At 37.7% G+C, this 21,579-nt stretch overlaps 1 protein-coding gene across 6 annotated transcripts in view; it reads right to left on the bottom strand.

Annotated features, from left to right (window-relative positions):
• The window catches only part of CHD7 (chromodomain helicase DNA binding protein 7), a 132,949-nt gene that overhangs the window by 2,265 nt on the left and 109,105 nt on the right, over window positions 1-21,579 (bottom strand). For 4 of the 6 annotated variants that reach the window (XM_026054698.1, XM_026054699.1, XM_026054700.1 and 1 more), the window contains 22 exons: window positions 17,986-18,196; window positions 17,242-17,437; window positions 16,866-17,033; window positions 16,069-16,248; window positions 15,868-15,978; window positions 15,580-15,785; window positions 14,425-14,624; window positions 13,679-13,838; window positions 10,588-10,677; window positions 10,033-10,136; window positions 8,514-8,643; window positions 8,153-8,225; window positions 7,864-7,918; window positions 6,933-7,161; window positions 6,563-6,771; window positions 5,745-6,422; window positions 4,859-5,019; window positions 2,994-3,221; window positions 2,358-2,801; window positions 1,597-1,818; window positions 1,028-1,168; window positions 486-590 (listed from right to left, as the gene is read on the bottom strand). In XM_026054698.1, coding sequence (XP_025910483.1) covers window positions 486-590; window positions 1,028-1,168; window positions 1,597-1,818; window positions 2,358-2,801; window positions 2,994-3,221; window positions 4,859-5,019; window positions 5,745-6,422; window positions 6,563-6,771; window positions 6,933-7,161; window positions 7,864-7,918; window positions 8,153-8,225; window positions 8,514-8,643; window positions 10,033-10,136; window positions 10,588-10,677; window positions 13,679-13,838; window positions 14,425-14,624; window positions 15,580-15,785; window positions 15,868-15,978; window positions 16,069-16,248; window positions 16,866-17,033; window positions 17,242-17,437; window positions 17,986-18,196 — 4,301 coding nt within the window. The remainder of the gene's footprint in view (window positions 1-485; window positions 591-1,027; window positions 1,169-1,596; window positions 1,819-2,357; window positions 2,802-2,993; window positions 3,222-4,858; window positions 5,020-5,744; window positions 6,423-6,562; window positions 6,772-6,932; window positions 7,162-7,863; window positions 7,919-8,152; window positions 8,226-8,513; window positions 8,644-10,032; window positions 10,137-10,587; window positions 10,678-13,678; window positions 13,839-14,424; window positions 14,625-15,579; window positions 15,786-15,867; window positions 15,979-16,068; window positions 16,249-16,865; window positions 17,034-17,241; window positions 17,438-17,985; window positions 18,197-21,579) is intronic. The other 2 variants (XM_026054703.1, XM_026054702.1) reach the window with 2 other exon arrangements.

The raw sequence follows: 21,579 nt of genomic DNA, 5'->3' as shown, positions 1-21,579 counted from the left end.
CTTTGTACTGAACTCCAGTATATTGAGTGATATTTTATTAGGTATCTGCTGAACTGTATCCTTTATTTTCAAACAATTATGGTAGAATAAAAGGCAGAAAAGTTAATCCTCTGATGCTGCCTGCTACCAAGATGAATTCTGTTATGTATATGACAAATATTTTTTTAATAGTTGCTTAACGTATGAATATTGCATTTATTAAGGCTCCTKGCTTATATGAAAATTTTAATGTAAAACAAATGCTGAAAGTTGCTTTACTGTACCTGATTTTTTCCAGTGTATTGCAATCCCACTCTGCAGCAGCCTTCTATCACCATCCCCCTCAGAGCTGGGTAACTCCCATTCTGACACTACATTTTCCTTAGTTCAAAACTAGCTATGAGATAAGGACTTAATAATCAATGTTTGCACAGAAAAATTTATGCAGCCTTCAATTTTTCCATGCTATAATCTGCAGTGAAGCACAGACCAAAAGTTTCACTTACAGACTGTTTAACAATGTCAGTCCAATCTGGAGCAACAGCAAATTCAGGATTTTCTTCCAACCATCTTGGCAAGTCCTTCATTGGAGGGGCCATAGCTCCACCCATCTAAATCAAAAGATCAAAGTATTAATTAAAAAACAGCTACATATATGGACACATTTCATCTGTGCAATTTCATGTCTGAAGGATGGCAGTAATGGTTTTCAATTCAGCTTGCGGAAAACTACATGGAGACCCGCAAATGATGCTAGAATTGAAAGGATCACATTTAAAACAATAGTGAAATATTGCAGGTTAGGTTTATCTGCTATAAGGAAAAAATAAGCTATACAGTTTCAAAAAGTCATGAATTATTCACTCAAGTCATTAATATGAATATATCAGAAGAGCAGAGAGGGAACTAGAGACACTGAGTGGGAGAATCTAGTAAGATTAAACCCCAGTGCCAAATTATTCAACTTCTGAGAAAGTCTGGAACAAGAAGACTGCTTTCCATATGCAAAGAAGTTATTAAACAATTCTACCAAACTAACAATTTTTACCTTCTTTCCATTTCGCTTATTTACAACAGGTACCCTTTCTTCTCCTGTCAAGGTGTTTATATCCAGTTTATTAGGGTTTCGACATCTGTGTCGTTTTTGTTTCGGCTTCTGAAATGGGGAAAACAGCACATCTGCACTCTTCTGGAAGGAAGACAAATGTATTGCTTGTTAGTTTTTCATTTTCTTGTCAAAAATCACCAATTATGGAACCTTTTCTAACAAAAATTTTAAGAATGGGCCAATTATACTTTACACTCAGATTGTCTCAAAAAAATTCTTTTTTCTCCCCTCATCAGGTCAAAAAATTCTGCACAACTTGACACAAACACTATTTAAACACATTGTTAAATATAAATATTAAGAAAGAAAAAACAACCCACATATTTTGGTTCTTCTTGGGAATTTAGATCTTACAGTAAGTGTGGCTAAAAAGAAAGTTTCTACTGAAATCAAACAGCAGCTACAAAACCCAATGACTATGCCCAGTGTGAAGAAATTGGTTCTGACATCTGTAAAACCTATTTCCATACTAATTTATTATAGCCGCACTTTTAGAATCACATACTTACTGGTACATAACTTGGCATATCTACAGTGTAAGTAGGATGCAATTTAAGCCATTCAACTAAATCCTTGTTTTTAGGAGCATCCTCTCCCACCAGCCTGGTCCCATCCTCGAGATTGATTACAGGGATGCGAGTGTCTGGGTCCAGTTGACCAGGAGATGGAATGTTCCTTGCTGGTAGGGCCTCCACATCTTCTTCAAAAGCTTTGGTCACTTCTGCATCCTCCTAAGAAATATTAACATTGGTATTAATTCTCACTTCAAAGGAACAGTTACCTGGGGGAAGTAATTTCACAAATGACTAATGTTAAATGCTCAAAGAGATTCTGTATAGGCAAGAGTTAATGGGGTTTAAATATTCATACTATGTAAAACAATACTGCTATATGAGAGAACTTTATAAATTTAGCACCCTTGTATATTAAGAAACATACAACTAAAGACAGGGTATTCCCAGTTAATGGCCCCAAAACCTTCCTTTTTATACAAAGATAAACGTTGTTATATATACATTATGTTTTGTGAAAAAAGTTTTTGTCTTTTTGAAAGTAGAAGCTACTTAAAACACAGACTCAACTTGCTAGAGTTAAAACTTGATATGGACAACATCTTGTTTGGTTAAAGCAATAGCTCTAAACACAAAGAAAAAGCTGGTTGGGTAAAAACTGCACATTACCATTAGCCAGAGTATGAAAACACTTTAAACTCATGTTCAGAAAGTACTAGACACAGAACAAATATGAGACAAAAAGGTTGCTGTCTTACTACAGTCAATGATGTCCGTTTGCTGCTCATAAATAACAGATCAAGCCCTTCTACATTTTTCCTCCTTCCTCTCCTCCTCTTCATGGGCGGTTCTCCATCTATTAAAGAGCCATTTAGTAGATGCCTTGTGGGTGTGCGTGAAAGACCTGCTTGCAGCAGCTCCATTTGAGTTTTAAAGGCATCAGACATGGGTGTGGAGACATTAGGCAAGATAAACTTTGAAGTAACAGATGAAAAATTTGAGGTAGAACTTGTTGCCTCTCGTGAGGCCTTTGATAAATCTACAACCTTTTCTTGTCCATTTTCTGAGACCACCTGAGACTCACGTAACTGGGCAACCATTTCCATAAGATTTCTCCTCTTGGCAGCTCTCTCGGCCTCAATTTCAATCTTTCTTCGTCTCCTCCTCCTCTGACGTGGAACCGATAAATTGAGTGCATCTTCCTAATGAAAAATGATCATTTCCAATTATTAACAAAGCTATACTCGCTATACTGAATTTAAAATAAAACACTAACCATGCAACTTTGAAAACAAAGCCTTCAAAAAAGTGTTATTTTTTATTTTTCCTATTATACAAAGAAGTGCATGCAGAATAAAATATTTTCTATTAAAATGAGAAAGGTCCATTCTTGCCTTTGATAACTGAGGAGAAGCAGTGATATCTTCACTGCCACGAATGCTGGCTTGACCAACCATGGAGAGCTCTGCAAAGCTCCTTTTCTGCAGAGGGCTGTCCACAGCTGTTGGAGTATACCCAGGTATGAGCCCCTGGAAATCGAACATCTGGCGCCTATTTACTGGCCACTTCCCTTTCAGCACTGCTTCGCAGATGTTGTCTAATCGGTTGATCATTACTCGGTCCTGCATAAAAGAATGGTCCATAATGAACCTTTAGTGTGAAAGTCATGTTTTAAACTCAAAATGAGTATAACTACACAGTCCAGCTTGCAAAACTTAAAACACATTCAAAAACAACTATGCTCGCAAGTCAGGATACAAGTTAACACAGAGAATTACATGGAATAAAACATCATCAGAATTTAAAAAGCAGCACACACTGTAGGGAGGGAGGGAGAATGACAGAACAAGTTTTCTGCCAGACAATGTACCAACTGACAAACTGACTCAGTACTGTTTTATACTGCTAAACTTTAGCTGTTAGCAAAATTAACAGGAAGGGAAAAATCAAACATCTGCAATCAGTATCTTAAGGTAGTGGTTTGTAAGATCCAAGAAGCTGGATCTGGCAAGTCTGTCCTAGGAAGTGGATCCTCATTAGCGTCACTATTAATAAAGTTCAACATTATGAAACGGGCACCAACCTAGGGACATCTAATGAATGTCAATTTTCATTCCACGCCCATTATCGTTTCAAATTTCACTGAAGTGTGTACACTAAAAAACTCTAATCATGTTTATTAGTCTACTTACACTGAATTTATAGAGAATAAGGATTTTTATGTTTTATTTTTTTCATCATAATTGGAATAACATTAATGTTTCCAAAATGTATACTGGAAGCAAAGAAAATGCAGGCTCGTTTTGATTTTTCTATTTCAGTATTTAAGCCTGTTCTTAGCCTGCTTGAAGTAGCAGAAACTTCGGAACTATGAGAAATACTGCTGGTTAGGGAATATGAACATCAGTTAGCTTCCTGAACAGCAAAACAGCGCAAGAGCCACTTGCAAATCTCAGCAGCTGCAACAGACTGCTTGCTTTCCCCAGGAATAAGCCTATTAAGAGCAAGGTCCCCCTGCCCACCCTCCCCCCCCAAACCAGATGGCCCTGTTATGGTGATTAGTAAGCTTAAGACTATTACTACTTTATTTCTCTCTCTATCCTTACTGCACAGTAAGGACAGTACTAAATTATGTATGGATTTATTACAAGGTTATGGTTTCATATTTTTAAACATTTTATATTAGATAATTTTCTGCATTGCTACCAAAATAAAATATAGTTTTATCCTACCTAAAATTGCTGCTTATGTTTGCAGGACACCTTAATACAATTACATCCATCAACATTACATAATGGCTTAGATCAGGTAGGTCACCAATATTCTTCTGTACAATATCCCCACCCCAAAATAAAAAGGAGATCTTAAAAAAAAAAAAATCTCTGCTCTCAATACTGTAGACTGCTCTGCAGGTGAAATCCATAACCTAAAATCATAAATTTGCTTCTGTCAAAAGAGGTATGAGAGCTATGACTCTGCTGACATACAATTATGGGCCCATAAGAACTAATGCCTTTTAGTAGTTTGTTGTTTTACTAAATAACAGCATTGGCAATAAAGCAATTCCTTTCATTTCCTCTGCCAACTTGTAAGTAATTGAAAAACAAAAATGCTATTTCACAAATCATTATTAGAAAAAGAGTCCTTTGCACACTAGAAGTACAGAATTGGCAAAGTAAGGGAGAGCTTTGTACAACACAACACCTCCCATATTTTCTTTGTATTGAAGATGACACATGCCACTGTATCCCTAACCAACCTTAGGCCAGAAAGAAAAGGCAAATGTTCTCTCATGAAGCAGCTGAACCACAGAAGGATCCCCATCTTCCAGGTAGAATCCATCACGTGTTTCATCCCTCGCAGTACTCATAGAGGCATTGCTTTCTTCATCAAAATTCTTACCCTGAGAAACCGCTCCTGCTGAAGAATAACCATGACCATACATTAACTACAAAATTTCCCAATCATCCAATGTCAACCTGTGGCTGACATGCAACAAACAGGAGTTGAAATAAGTTAACTGACATAACTGGAGTTGTTTGCTCACATGTAGACTAGGTGGGGTTTTTTTTTCCAGCTTTCAGAAATGAAGTAAAATTTGATTGTAACAGTTTATGTATGTTACTGAAAGAATATAGGATTCCTATGCTATAAGACATAGAATAGAGGTGGGCTGTGAGTCAAGCTATTGGTATTTCAAGTAAAAAGTAAGGACAGCTTTTCCTTGACATTTTATTAAGTCCTTTAGAATGGTAAAAGCAGATTCTTCCAGAAAGACTGATAAATCAAAAAGATAACTAAACAGGTTAAACAACCAGGCTTGACTGAACATTTGTAACTCAAGCATTTGTTTAGTAACTGTTAGAGCAGAGGCTCGACCTTCATGTTTGGCACAGAGACTGAATTATTGGCTCAGCAAGCTACCTTGGAAATCATCCATTGTGGGGGGAATACCCCACTGATGATGAACAGTTCTTCTGAAACTTTATCTAGACACCCGGTACAGGAAAGGGCAGAGGAGCTGCTACATGCAGCCCATCCCAAGCTCCATAATGTCTCCTTGTGTGCCATTTATCAGCTGGCACAAGAAAGAACAGCTGTGGGGTTCATGCTAAACACCCAGAACTATCTGACAAGCATATTACCTTCAGGTTGGGAAGATTCTTCTGATTTATCATCGTCATCCAGTTTCTCTTCTTCGTCCTCTTCTGAACCTTTTTCCGAAATAGATTTTGGATCTACGTCTGTACTTATTTCTATGTCTTTCAATGCACATTTAACAGAGCCAGGCTCAGCCTCAGCATCACAGTCCTGTTTAGTGTCTTTATCTGCAATAGCTGTCTCCTCTTTGATATCAGATTTTTCTTTGGCTGCTGGATTTTCAGACCCTTCAACTTTAGACTCTGCTTGTTCTGTAGTCTTTTCTTCTTGCACTGGTGTGGATGGGACAATAGGTGGTGTTTGACTGCAGCCGGCACCCAGAGGGTTTAGAGAAGACACAGCATTTGCATTACCTGTCCCTCTGTTTTGAGCAAAGTTTTTGTGGGCCTCAAGAAAAGAGAGTTCAGGATCATTCAGAATGTGATAATCTGTCCTACTGACTCCATGTTTAGCAGCACCAATCAGTAAGTCTTTGTCATGTTTACCACACTCCCACCACTCTGGCAGGTCCAAGCTTGGTTGGCAAAGTTTTAGTCTCTCCCCCAACTGCGGGTGATGGAGAACCTGTTCACGGATTTTCCGTAACAGTTCTATGCGATATAAAGTTCTAGAAGCACGCTCCTCTGTGATCGGCTCTATCATGGTAGAAAGATCAGGTGGTTCTGCAATGAGACCAGTTTGTACTGCTTAACATGGATTAAATGTATGCCCATTTCTAAATTATTGCACCTAGGCATCAAATTTAACAATTTTACTGTCCCTTAACAGAGTCACGTGGATTCCTACAATCAGTAAAACTTACCATCATCTGGTTTGACTGGCATTCGGCACACCCGTCTACACATATTCACAAAGCTATTAAAATACTTTTCCAAACTTTCGTCGGACTTCTTATCAAGTCTGGCAAATGCTCTGAATTGATTCCAGTCAAATTGATGTTTTATAGGATCAAAAATAATGCCAAAAGTAGATACCACACGATAAAAATCGGCTTCTTCTCTTCTTGTCCATCTAGTGAAGAAAAAAGGAAGAAAATGGGGCCATGGAGTAAACAGGAGTCCAAACACAGTTTGGATGTCCCCAAAAACCCTTAAGGTATACTTTCAAAGCAGAAGAAAAGCATTGGTAACACAATCTCAAATGAGGTTTGAAGAAAGATCCGAGACACTCACTTTTGTCGTTTTTCAGTTATTATAGCTTCCCTTTCTGCTTCTAATGCCCTCACTTCTTCCCGAGGCCGACGTCTCCTGCGGTCAGTCTTCATTAGTGCCTCTTGCCTCATTTGTTGCCTTTTATAGCTGCGCTGATAGGCAGTAATGAGGCGACGCAGACGGGTAGTCAGGGTTGAAGTGTTGGGCCAGTAGAGTTGGCCTAACTCCGCATTGCTTTCACTGTGCTTGTCTAGAGAATAGAGAAGTATTTGTGCACCGCAAAACCATCACTAAACATTTCAAAAGTTTCTATGGCTAAAACTGGATTCCTATTTAATCAGATAACAACATATGCTTCATTAATATTGGTGCTTACAAATGAGAAACGGGATAACCACTTTGGTATGAAATAAAAAGTTCAACTCAGGAACGCAGAAATGCTTGTGAAGTGTTTAGAGATMACTATCTTTCAAGTATTATTATTCAATGTTATGAATGCAAACATATTATGAATACTGTAACTATTTAAATTAAATTAGCAGATCTCTAAATATGTTACTAAGAAGATAATTCTGTCCGAGGAAACACCTATGCTTATAATTTCCCACTTTATTATTTTCACTTAAACTTGGCAATTTTCCTCCATACTGAGAAACATCTCTACAATCACTTCAAGATTATCTCAGCAAAAATATCAACAGCTGCATTTTATGAAATATCCAGTCTTCATCATCACAATTTCCACTATGTAATCAGAAACAAAGAAAGCAATAATGTGGAATTATTCACAGACAGTAAATAATTACTTTGAAAGATGTGCAGCATGAAAAGATTTGGTGGTAAAAAGTTTATTGTGGTGTTTCCCCAAAAAAACACAAGCTATTCCCTAACATGGTAAAATCAACAATCCATTTCTGCCTTTCCTTTTTTTTTTTTTTTAATATAGTCTTACTTGGATGGATTTCTATGGATTCTTCTTTGTCCTCTGGAGGTGAGTTTGCAAATTCCTTTGGGAGAAGACAGAAGTTATTTTAGTTTTCAATTTTGACTGTACTTTGTCATTTGATGGAGAAGAAAAAAAAATCCATCTTTCAAATACACAGCAACAAAGTATCTTTGTAAGATGTGTTCATCCAGTGGCTCAAAAATTTCAGAATCAAACATTAAAATAAACAGGGAGTATCAGTTATAGATATATATATATACACACATATGTAATTACAGAAAGTTAAAGTTCTTACATCAATTTCATCCTTGAAAGGAGTTCTGGTTGGCTTATATTCTGGATCTTCATCCTCTCTGTCAAATTCACCTCTGTAAGATATTTAAAAGAAATATTTTCAAGTAATTTATTATTTTTCAGAAGGGCCAGACTTTCTGGAAAAAAAAAAAAGGCAAAAAAGCTACGAATGCCTTCAGTTTGGTGTACCAAGTTACACATTTATATTTCCCGCTTTATTCCATGTAAACAATTCTACCTACTTTTTACATCATACAATCGTTCAGATCCTCAGGCGAGATGTAAGCAAAATATGACACATGAACGGATGCCAACATATACAATGCTGATAACATGCATTAATTTTTTCATGTCCTCCTTACCCATCACCACCATCTGCTAACATGTCTGTCCCTCTCTGTTCAGCAGCTATGGCCTTCGCATCAGGCATGCCAACCCGTTCCAGAAAGCACAGTGCTGGATCAGCTCTCATGGAATTGTACTTCTCATAACCTGCACGCACAGAGGGGAAAAAAAAATTTAAATCTATGACCACCTGCAAGTAGAACAGTTTAGGCAGTACAGTTTTGGGGGTTTATTTATTTATTTTTAAAATAAAACAAAGAAGTTGTTACCATGATTTTAAAGGACCTGTCTTATAAGAAATGGAGGATACTGGGAAACAGCTTTTCATTCACCCAATGAAGTTTTTCATATCAGTAAATTTCATCATCACAGAAACATTTTCACATCAATATCATTAACAAATGATATTGAATAAAGTATTCAATGTAATATTTTACTTTATATCACAAATGAAAAACTTCTTTAAGATCCCTTTAGCACTTTCAAAGCGGTTCTCCACATTCAACACTCCCTACTGCAAATGTGCAGTGCAAATGGAAACACACACACATGCATTTTCTATAGCTCCAGCCATGCTGGAACCCTCAATGTGGGCTGCAAAAATGCTGTATACATGGGTTATACATAAGGCCAACGAACCTGTCTCATTAGGTTTAGCATGATGCATGTCAGTAAGATGACACTGTTCCCTCTATGGTTTTCAAACCGCTGTTTGCTTTTTTACTGCCCAAGTTGACTAGATGGAAAATGGCAGATCCCAACAGTGCACTGCAGGAAAATGATTTTTAGACTAGACTTGCCTCAGCTGAGCCCACAAAACAGAGCTGCTGTACATAGGCAGAACAGCACAATTCAATTAGGATTTGTACTACAACACACTGCTCCTAACTGCTGTAGAGCCTCAAGCCAAACTGTAATCATGAAAGGTTTTATAAGCCATCATTCTCCCCTTTAGTCAGGCTGGGCTGCTGAGAATACCTCTGCGACCTCCAGAGAATTGGGATTATAATCAGGAATCGCTCACTGTATATATCATGCCAGCTCTGCATCCCCAGCCTTTCAAAGTTAACAAGGCTGCATCCCACTCAAGGGAGCCGGGAGTTCTCAACACTGACATTTGTGAAATATTGCTTGGAACAAAGCCCAGGAGGCACTTGTACAGATTAATAGCAGAGGTTAAGCCCACCGTCCACTTTGACACTGGTTGGCAGAGTTAGCAAGTGAAGCAGCGCTGGAAGCAAAGTTTATGGAGATCTATCTTACTATTTGGCTACTATTTAAACAAATATGGTTTTGTTTTATTTACAGCCAAGAAAGTAATGTGTTCTTCTCAAATGTTCTGCAAACATTTAAAAACAGCATCTGATATTTACGACTCATATTAGGTTTTTAATGCAGGCAAGAAAAAAAGGGAGATACAAGCCAACAGTTCCTTGGAACAATACTTGTTAATATTATGACTGAACAGTCCTACACACAGAAAGCAGAACAGAAAGCGCTACAACTGAGTTTTGTTCGGAGTAAGACATCACTTACCATGTTTGAACACTCCAATTAAAAGGGATTTATCCGCCTCCTTATCCCACCAGTCTGCAGGAACTTCAGCATGGAATGGCTCAGGTATCCATATATCTACTTCACTGTAAAGACAACATTATACACATTCTGAAAGGTATTATTGTGCAGAGATGTTCCAAAAGAAGAAGAAAAAAAATACAAAGCYGTTTTGTAAATATGCATTTTGAGAAACTGGAAAAATAATTAAGATGACCAAAAAAAAAGTTAGGCTATTTTGGAAGTGRAATATCAATGGTTATCCAAATATGATTCATTTTAGGTCTCTTTTTTTAATTTTGTAATTTGAGATAAAATAATCCTTCCACATTAGCAGAACTGAAAATCTTATTCTATCATTTCCCACCCCATTTCCCCTACCTCCAAGAAAATTACCCATTATGCTTTAAATACTATAAGACTGCTTGAGAATAGACATTAAGTTGTGACATTTTTAAAATGCTGCATTACTACAGTATGTGTTCTTTATATAAGCCAGTATCATAAAGCAAAAAATAAGCCTGCACTTGTACTAACCTTGAGTCAGCACCCTCTAAGATCTTGTCTGCTTGGTCCCCTATAACTTCTTGTCTTAGATAGTACAGCATGCGGACACGCAGCAGGACCCTGGAGAGGAAGGCAGAGGGGGGAAAAAGTTCTTAACTTCAGGACTGTTTGCCAACAGTGGCTTTTGGCAGCTGCTGCTGTTCATCCATCATTCTGCCAAGGCTGATTAGCCATGCTGTATGGTAGGCTTGAAGCGTGACAGATGGTGGCACATAATCACCTCTGTGTGGTGCTTTCTGCTGGCTTCCAACAGGCCTGCCTGGCAACCGCTTACACTGCACAGAGAGGGATCGAGCTCAACCCAGCCCAGGCGCATTTCATTTAGTTCTACCTAGTGCAGCTTGTGAAGTTTAGACACGTACTCTACCACTGCCTCTGAAGTATTGAAGCAAGTTTGTAAACAACTGAGCAGATGGCTTTCAGTAACTGTTCTGCTTCATTATCTCATAAAATTTCCTCAGCTGCTGCCTTAATACCATTTTTGGAAGCACATCAGAAGTTGTAGGAATAAACGAGATATAAAATCTGGTTTTACTACCTTACAATAAACCCTCAATATGGAATGTCAGGTTTTTCAGATTATACAACTTTTTGCTTCTGAGAATGGAAAAAAGATAATAATCCCTCATTTCCCTTAGGAGATATTAACTATTTTTGCTCTTTATAGTTCAAGCTGCTATTTAATTTTACCTGTGCACCATGTAAGTGCTATAAGGAAGTGAAAAATCTTCATTGCCCATGTTTATTTTTCCCCGTATCTGTAATACTACAGTCATTTCTGAAGCAACTATCAGGTCCTGTGGTCACAGTTTAAGCTGGTAGGAGAGGGAATGGCAGACTCTGGATTTTCAAGGAGACTAGAAAAGAGGTCATCTTTGCAGAAAATAGTATCTACCTGAAAATAATCATCCTCTGCTATGTTTACCCAATTCAGGGCACCCCCTGCTGCCTAGTTCTTGAAGTAAAATCAGTACCAGCTAAGATGGCGATTATTCAGCCTGCCCTCTCACTGCATCCAAACCCATCACAGCAACTGTTGAATTGCTGCTGCTCCTGCAACAGCAAGGGTGAGCAGGGAGGCAGTAATCTGATCACCCACTTGCACGTGAAAAATTCAGACCACCACCAGTTATGAGAGCTCCTCATCAGAGAGCTGAGGCAATAGGAGCAATACCCAGTTTTACACGTTATTCAAGCAAACCTCAAAAGAGCACAGATTTGAATGAAGGTCATGTCCACAATTCAAAACGTGTCAGACATGCTTCTTTTTGTATGCATGATATCTGGGACCAGTAAGGTGTCTCTGCTCCCTGTGTGTCAACATAAATAAGCTTCTGAGGGTCTCTATCATCTTAATATTAAGCAATAACAGCTGTTACATCAAGTCAAAGAAGAGCAGGGGAAAAAAATAAAAGCTCTTTGCACCTTTCAGGAGTCCTATGCATCAAAATAACATTAATTTGTTACACAAGTGCAGGACATCGGTTCTTGTAAAGCCAATTGCTACTGCTATCTTCTGAAGGAATTTATTCAGATTATTGATTGGCTTCCACCTCTGTTTGATTTTACCTGGGCTAAACATGTTGCTTCTACAATTCACTCAGTCCTGGTGTGTCTGAGAATTGAAGGAAAAAGATTGCAACTGAAAACATTCTTGCACGGTGATTTATCAATCAGCCTTCCTGATCCTTGTAATTGTTCTATGGTGTTATTACAGAAGCAATATTAAAAAAAAGTTTAAGTCTGGTCCACAAACTGAAACAAGTAATGAGGACATGTTACCTGGGAGATTACAAGAATGTTACAGGAAGGAATTTAATTACTTTAAGCGCAAGTGAAATGTAACAATGGATCTGAGTAACAGTTTGGAAAAAATCAAAAAGCAGTTTATTTGGATGTGCACTTGCTAATATAATTCTGTAAGTATCTGCTTTCATCAGTTGAGAATTAAGCTTGTTTGGTGTCTTGAAACAAGCTGATAACCCCTTAAATGCCTCTCCTCCTTCACATCACACCCCCTATTGACAGGCCCCAGGTACTTTTCAATATCTATAGTTTCTTTCCAATAATGGAATAGTACTAGTAAGACACAATGCATAAAAAGACAAAATAATGAGCACCTTCCAGTAATACTGTATTACATTTGGACGGTGCTTGTACATTAAAGCAAGAGCATAAAACAAAAAAGAAAACAAGAGCTTTTTGGGACAAGGTTTCGGTTAGGTTCAGTGTCTATAATGGAGGATGACCTAAGCAAAACTGAGATGGAGAACCAGGACGTAATTGAAGGAAGCTGACACAAAAGTAACTAAGACATTACAAAGTGAAAGCAAAAAGAATGTAAGAGATCCTCTTCAGAGGCATCTGTTCAACAATAAAACAAAGTAATAGCCAAACCAAAAGAGAATGATCTTTACCCCCCAAAAGGCTTACAGTTTAATAATGCGAGTTTAGAAATACCTGAATCAACTCCCTGATTTTTGCAAGAGAGTTTAGTGAGAATTTTTATTTCAACCACAAAGCAGGAAAAGTAGGAATATTCTGTATGATGTGAAGAGCAAATGAGGAAGGGAGGACAAAAATAAGGAGAGGTACACCCACACATGGATGAACTATTACATGAAAATCTGGAAACCAAGAACTTGATATTTGAGCTTAACAAGCAAGGAACAAAAACTAAGGAGTTTAGTGAGAGAGAACCCCACAGATGGGTAAGTTACAGATCGTTTATGTTTAAAGATATCCAACTGTCAAGAGAAATAGACTTTATATAAGGATATGTTCTTTCCTTTATATGGTAAAAAGGAGAGAATTGTATCTGATCCCATTCAAATTTTGTAAACAAAACAAGTTTTCTTAACTGTGTTTTAAAAGCTGATCACAAAGAGCTTGCAGAAATATCCAGACATCTGTTAAGATGACTCTTCCCAAATTAAAGGCAATAATGATATTTACATACTACTAAATGGCCCTGCGTTCTACTAAAAACATCCAAATGAAGTTGTGGATATTTTAAAAGCAGACAGTAAAAACTTTAAGTGAAATATTTATTAATACTTACTTATTACAATGATGTTTGAGATGTTTCTTATAGCTGTCTTCTTGAAATAGCACATCTGGATTACAGGTTGTCAGCCAATCAGCATCTTGCAGCATTGGCTGTGAACTCTGGGCTTTTACCTTCTTGCCTTTTCTCCCTCTGGGCACTGGTGCAGACAGACCTACAGAATCCCCCAATATTTCTTAAAACCTGAATAGCAAAGCTCTCATTCCAAAGTGCATTACAAACATACTTTAAAGCTAAGCATCACTGCTATATTAATTCCTTTGTGGGCAATGCAACAACCAGAAGAGCAACACAACTTAGTACAGAAAATTGCAAACAACAAAATCAACTGAAACTCCCATGCACATTTAGGTGTGAAGATTTCAGAAATCCAGAGCACTAGCCAGAAATGGTATTATATAAATATTTCTTGTAAAAACTCTCATGAATCTGAAAAGCCATAAAGGAAACATGCTTTAGGATTTAGTGCCATTTGAAAAAGACTACCTCCAGCAGAAGGTAAAAAATATGCTGGAATATTTGTTCAAAACTGATTTAAGGGGAAGAGCACTGCATCATACAAGACCTCTTTGGGAGACTTTCCCTTTAAGTACTGACCCAGTCAAAGCCCACCTTACTCATAAAATCTGACAAGATCCTATGACATGTCAGAACGGCTATAGTTTAAAATAAATACATAGCATGACTGAAGCAATTCTTTCTTATTTACTAGCATCATTATTTGATTGTGGTAGACATACCGGAATGATTAACCAAAGCTCGAGTTTGCCCATCTGCAGTTGGAGTGATCAGATCCCAGATGAAACTTTTGATATTTTCATCCCCTTTGTAATGATTAAGACAATATACCAGGATAGTCCGACAGATGGTTTCCACATCTTGTTCCGTTAGTTGACGTTTATAGCGCCCATGTGAGAGGATGTCAGTCCACCGACCCCAGCTAAAAGAAAAATGCGTTCAATATAAAAGCCAGGGCACTGGAATTTTCATTTGTGACTTTCATTTTAACCCCTGGTGCCAGGCAGRCTGGGACCTCCTGTGTTAGCAGTGATGCATTTTGCATTTGCAGGTTATATCAGGGAATCCAACTTCAAGCACCAAAGAGTTAAGGATATTTATTTTACAAAACAGGCAGTAAGTTCACTGCTCACAAAGCTAAAATTGAACTACAGTCAAAATAATAAAGTACATACATATAACACTAATGTTCCCAGTAAGCCATGAATAGGAAATTCAACAAATTCCTACAATCATGGTTTTGGGGAAAATCAGTTTTATTTTGAACTTGAAATCCATTATTAGCAATTGCTGTATGCAACTGTAGGCAATATGCATCTTCCTGAAAATAAAGACAGTCATTCTGAAGCCTACCATGTTGGCAATTAAATATAGCTACTTGCTTGCAAAGAGAGGCAGTTCAAATTGGAAAAGTCAATGAGAAAAAATATTAAGTATTCAATTAGTCGAATTTAAGTGGTGCAGAAATATCAGAATCTATGTTTGAAAACGGTTGACTGTTGATTTCACGACCACATTCTTCTTTACAGATGCACTGTGTTATTCACCACAGCCCTTAGAACAGAAAGATYAAACCTTGGCAATTCAGGAATTGTTTACACTATGAAAACCAGAAACAAATATTCTTCTCATCACAGAAGTGCATATTTCACTCATGAGTTCATATTCATCTGGGAAGCTCCCAGATACTTCAAGCTAAAACACACACATACAAGGAACTTAATCTCACTGGCATGTATACATTGCAATGAGGTAAAGGTTATGCAGTCAGAGATTATCTCAATGTGTCAAAGAGAAGGAAGAATAATTTACTACATATGATTTCCATATTTTCAGTTCTTTACCCACAACCCACAACTTAATCTGTATATCCTTACCCATAAACCAACAAGTTCTTCTCTACCCTGAAACATTCACTTCTTGCATAACCCTGTGATTTGTCTTGAGGCCTACGAGGCTTTGTGCTAGGCTTTTCTTCAGAATCACTTTCCAAGTCTGAAAACTCCATCAGCTCGTCCTCTTTGACTGCACTGTAGAGTCTGGTCTGCTTTCTTACTCTTGGTGTATCAATAACTAGGTTATTCTAAAATGAAAGTAAAAACATCAAAATTTAGGAGGGAGAAATCCTCATTTAAATGAGCTGGAAACTGTGATAAAGCTCTTACCCTTCCATTTAAAGCATCAATATCCAATTCAGCCTTCTTAGCCCACTTCTGCCAAAAATTAGGRTCGTCCAAGGAAATGTCTGTCCTGTTCCCAGATGCAACAAAACTAGCCTAGTAAATGTGAAAACACACACACTGATTTCTTAACTGCATGCTATCTGATCACATTTTATCAATTTTTCTCTGAAAGTCAATGCACACCTTAGCAAATGTTGAGCCTTTTCCTTCAGACTCAATAGTAATTGTGTGTGTTCGTCTTAAGAGAATCTGATCAATATCCTCTTCACAAAACTTAGACCCTTCGTCTTCCTCATCCATCAGAGCACCATATGCCCCCTTTCGAAGCAGATCTTCTATTTCTTTTTTGGAAAGCTGTTGCACCTGTAACATGTAAGAGAGGATTTTTTGACATTAGTCAATGTTTATATCTCACAGCATCATCAGACTGAGCATTTTAAGAAGTAAACTTCTAAATAATGCTTTGCTGGTCAATCAAACATTCATGCTGAAGTCACCTTTAAAAGGAGAACACTGACAACTAAATTCTTAGGGTGAAGTTATACGTGTGGTTTGTACGATTTAATAATTCATTGCCACTGAATTCCCTCAATTTAGCTCTGATGACTGCTAGATCCCTTCTGCGAGCAGATTCAACTTACTAACCTGATAAGAACTAAAGAAAAAAACAAAATGACTAAAATAAAAACTTGGACTGCAAGAAAAGTCCCAAAAGGGCCAGGACCAACACAATGTAAAGGGTGAAATGAGAATGGGAAGGAGGGCTGAGGGGACAAGACTCCACCTGCCCCCTTTTGGTAATAAGTGAGCCATTAGATAGGCTGAGCTAGTTTATGTAGCCTTGCCCTTAATTAACCCTACTTTAAAATGCATGCCATACTCTATCTGAAACCACTGCTCTCCAGCAAAAATACAAGCAAGAGAAGTGTAGCACATTCATATCTTTTGGAAGTCATGCACCTTAATATATTAATTCTCACCCCATTTGTAGCATTCTCTCTTCCGCTCATAGATTGTAGCACGGCTTTATCAAGGCCAAGCTTTAAGCTAGCTTTGTCAAACATTTCCCTTTCGTAAGAATTTCGTGTTATCAACCTGTAAATTTTCACTGATTTGCTCTGTCCTATCCTGTGACATCGTGCTTGAGCCTGATGGAAAAAAGACAGGTGTTCAGTTACACATGACAAAAGAAAACATCAACATGAGAATTTATTTTAGAAGTTCTTGTTTTCAATATAAATTATAAACTCTACATTTTTAAGAAAGTGACAACAGAATTTCCCTTCCAGGGGAAGAAAATTACAAAGCAAAAAGGCAGAGAAAAATTTTCGATAGAATTGTCCCTTGTAATATTACCTGGAGGTCATTTTGGGGGTTCCAGTCTGAATCAAAAATGATGCAGGTATCAGCAGCAGTAAGATTAATGCCCAAACCTCCGGCCCTTGTACACAACAGGAAAACAAACCTATCAGAATCAGGTCTGGAAAACCTGTCAATAGCTGCCTGACGCAAGTTGCCTCTTACTCGGCCATCAATTCGTTCGTACGGGTACCTGAAATAAAGATGCATTATAAGAAGAATTTTACTGCAAATGTTTTTACATTGTATCTTTGCAATAACATAAATTAAAAATTAACATAAATTAAAAAAGGGAAATCGTGTACTGCCACTACAGCGTCAGGAGAACTGCAACAATCTGAGTGACTGTTCCTGCAGCATCTAGCTTCAACAGTGGAGAATGCACTACGTTCTCTCTTGCTTTGCAGCTTTCAGTAGAGAGCAGGCTTTCACTCCAAGGAATGAAATAAACGTTCAAGCTTGGGCTGAGTACTCTACAGCAACTGAAAAATTTAATCAAGCAGTAAACTAAGAGGTCCCATTAAGACTCTCCATGAGAGGTTACTTTGTACTCCTCCAATAGAAAAACCTCAGTACTTGCAATTTACAGGTATGCTTTTCCCTTAAGTCAGGTCACTACAGAAAATACTGTGAGGTGTTTGAATTTCATCCCTTTACAATATGAATCACTCACAGGTTAAATACTGTGGCCACTGAGGAAAGCACAGTTTATTTAGAATTGTATTTTATTGTTGCTCTCACCGTCTTTGAATGAGGTAGTCTTCCAGTATGTCCAAGCAGCGCACCATCTGGGAAAAGATAAGCACCCTGTGGCCACCAGCCTTCAGTTTTGGCAGCAGCTTGTCAATCAGTACTAGCTTGCCAGCAGCCTGGATCATTGCCTGGAGCTGAAAATCTGGAGAGTCGGCATTGTGTGTTTCTTTAAACTCCTCCAAAATTTTCTCTTCAGCACCTGCAAAGATTGGACAGCAATACATGAACGCTGCAAAGGTTTTTATTAATAAACAATGAGCTTGCCTTCGATATCCTATAGAAACTACAGGAATGTTTTCAGCATTATGTGAATAAACATTTATAAAAACATTAAGCTTAAATTTAAAGCAAACAAATACACACGAACAGCATAAATAACAAATAATTTTGAGCTTTCGTTCAGTTTTTTGTTTAAGAGTGTAAAACCTTTTCTAAAAGAATTCATACAACCAGTTGATGCACACAATTGAATGAGAAATTAAAAAAGAAGTTGAAAAAGTAAACTATATTCTAACAGATCAAATGGATTTTATGTCCTTTTCTAAACCAACGTAAAAGAAAAATATCTTGTTTCCACAGGATAATACAAAAAAATCACATTTGATTTCTGTGCCCCTAAAACCAGGCTTAAACATGAGGATGACTTAGACCACCTCCTTCCTCTATTAACTACAGAGACAAAATCCAAACAATAAAAAACTAATTCCAGTGAAAAAATAAGTAGCAGTGAAATTATTATTTTACCTTCTATTTAGCTTTCTTTTCCCACTGAATGCATTTCTTTGTTTAGTCTGATAAAGCTATCCAATGTGTATATTCTTTCTAGACTTAATTAAAAGTTCTTTCTTGCCACTCCTTTTACCTAATATATGCTAAGAGTTTCCAGAAAAAAAATGTTCAGAGCTTCAATTAACCACATTCAGGTTAAATGGGTAGCAGCAAACATTTCATTGTACTGCCATCACCTGAAGACTGCAGCTCAAGTTCAAGTTTTGTCCCTGTTCTTCAATCTCTCTTATGCTTTTATCCCATTTTTAATGTCACTTCTACAAACAGACTATTGAAAGCATTATCAGATGGCTATTCTGGGCTACGTAAAAGGCTAGACACCATCATTTTAAGATTTCACATCCAAAAAAACCCACTTTTGAGGTATCTTTTTCAGTTCCTTTATTTTTTTTTTTTTAAACAAAGTGCATTTTATAAAGTATTTCTGAATAGCGTAACGCGCAGCTTTAACATTGCTTTTGAGAAACATAAGAAAAGGCAAGGGGAGAAGAAAGAACACCCAAAACAAAACAAAAAAGCTTCTTGCCAGGCTTCTGCTGAGCATCTTTCTCATTTTCCAGTTCTAAGCAGATGCCTGTAAACAAACAGGCAAACACATCCTCCTCGCTGTGTGATCGCTGGTTCAGTGCCTACTGTAACGTGGTGCCTCAACTAGCTACCACYCTAAGCAGCCTGTCTGACAGCTTCGCATTACTCACAACCCTGGCACTATGAGATTTAATAGAACTGAAAGGATTCGGACGTGGCCATACTTGTTGGTAGTTTTACCCTGAATTGTTCCCCATAAAGATCTATCTACTCCAAGCATTACCGCTCCTCTACTGAGCTTAGACAATTTCAGTATACAGCAGGCTTTCAAATAGCTCATATGTAGTACTACAGTGATCTTCCTTGGTTACATCACTTATTTCTTACCCAACTGCGACAACCAAATTTAAGCTACTATAAAGTAAACCAACATGCAAACTCAGCATCTGCAGAAGCAAACTACCTAAATCAACCATGCCACAACAAACCTACAAACAGACCTAATAAAAGATGAATTCTCAGTATCAGAGTTTGGTCTCAGCAAGACCCTCTTCCATAACAGATCATGACCTCCAAAAGCTTGCTCTTCTTTCAATAATGCTAGCTAAACCCTGTAAAAGACTGCCCTGTCTTTTTCATCTCTACTTTGGTTGCAATTAAGTGATGAACATTGAGTATCCTGTTACCCAAAAGATACCTGATGTAGTAACCATGCCTGTAACACTGGTTCCTATCCTATCCAATTTTTATTAGCAGATGAATGGAAGATGTCTGAATGTGTGGTCGGTCCACCAGGAAAACTCCCACTCCTAATTAAGTGGGAGCTCTAGGGCTCACGAGAGGGTATGAAACCCTTCCAGTGTCCAACACCCCAACAGGGGTAAGTACAGCGCAACTCCCCACTGCTGGCCCTCCGAGTCAGGGAGAGAGGTACAATCTAGAAATACTTGAGAATGGTTGCTAGGGAAAACCGAGGACTCCAGCTCTGAGAAAAACAACAGACAATGCTTTGTCCAGCTTGCTCAGAGACGCCAAATGCAGTCACTCCCTCCAGAAGCCTACTCAAAACCAGTTTCTGCAAGCCAGCCTTCTCCGACACCCCCAGAACAGATCTGCCCATCAAGAACGCTCCCCACCCCCCAAATTATTCAATTCCTACCATACTACTTCCATCTTATAACCTTGTACACTTCTTAACTGAACATGATCTAAAAGACTTCCTTGAAATTTGTTTGCAACTTTTATTCAATACAAAACATATAATGTTCTACTTGGATTGAAAAGGTATATTCTAACACACATGCATTAGTGCTTGCTCACACAACCTGTAAGTGTAAAAGAAAATGAGAGGGATTCAGAGAGACCTTTATAAAGCACTAAAGTCTTGAGAACTTGCTATAGCAAAATATCATGCTTCAGCAGAGCACTATGCAACGTTATGTGTTGCCACTGCAAGATCTCTTGACAGAATTACAATAACCTTGTGTCATCACTTTAAGCACAAAGATGTTAATTATTGATCAACAGGATAAAACCTGAGGTTCGGACAATTACAGGACATCAGAGTATTTTCTGTCCTAGAATTACAAAGGTCTTATTTGCTAAGGTCCATCCTCCATAATAATAATAGTGAGGATTTATTTATTTTTCCCTCCCATCAAATCCGAAGGCTTGACCCACCCACCATGTTGATGCAAGTCACAAAAATGTTATAAAGCCAAAAGCTCTCAGGAGACCTCCCTTCTCCCCTTTTCCCCCCAAATAAAAAGGGAAAGTTAAAAAAGCACTTAGGTTCATATCTGCTAGATTTCCTTCCCCAACAAAAAGCTATGGCTAAGAAACAGTCATCCAAAAATACTTGAAATTTCCTATACAGCTACTTGGACTTCAGCAGTCTTACAGACACTAAATGATACAAGATTTGTAAGGAGAGAAAAAAATAAAATAAAAAATCACTGATTTAAGGCAACACTGCAAGCCCTACTTCTGAACTCTATTTGACAAAACAAACTAGCAGCAAAACATTCACTTTCTTCCTTTGTAGCAAACATGAAATAAGGAAAATAAAAAGATAGATTAAAATTTGTTGAAAACCAAGGTACATAAAAAGCATCAATTTCAGAAGCTTATAACCTGAACAACCTGAACTATTTTCTGATACTCATTTATATAACGGATTAACTTAAAACAAAACACAGAGCCCACAAACAAAAAAACCCTACCAGAACCACAAAGCTACTTTACTGTAAGCTCATCTGTGCTGGA

Source organism: Apteryx rowi, unplaced genomic scaffold (genome assembly GCF_003343035.1).
Source record: "Apteryx rowi isolate R43461 unplaced genomic scaffold, aptRow1 scaffold_96, whole genome shotgun sequence".
Classification (NCBI taxonomy): domain Eukaryota; kingdom Metazoa; phylum Chordata; class Aves; order Apterygiformes; family Apterygidae; genus Apteryx; species Apteryx rowi.
This window is presented reverse-complemented; position numbering and strand designations above follow the sequence as displayed.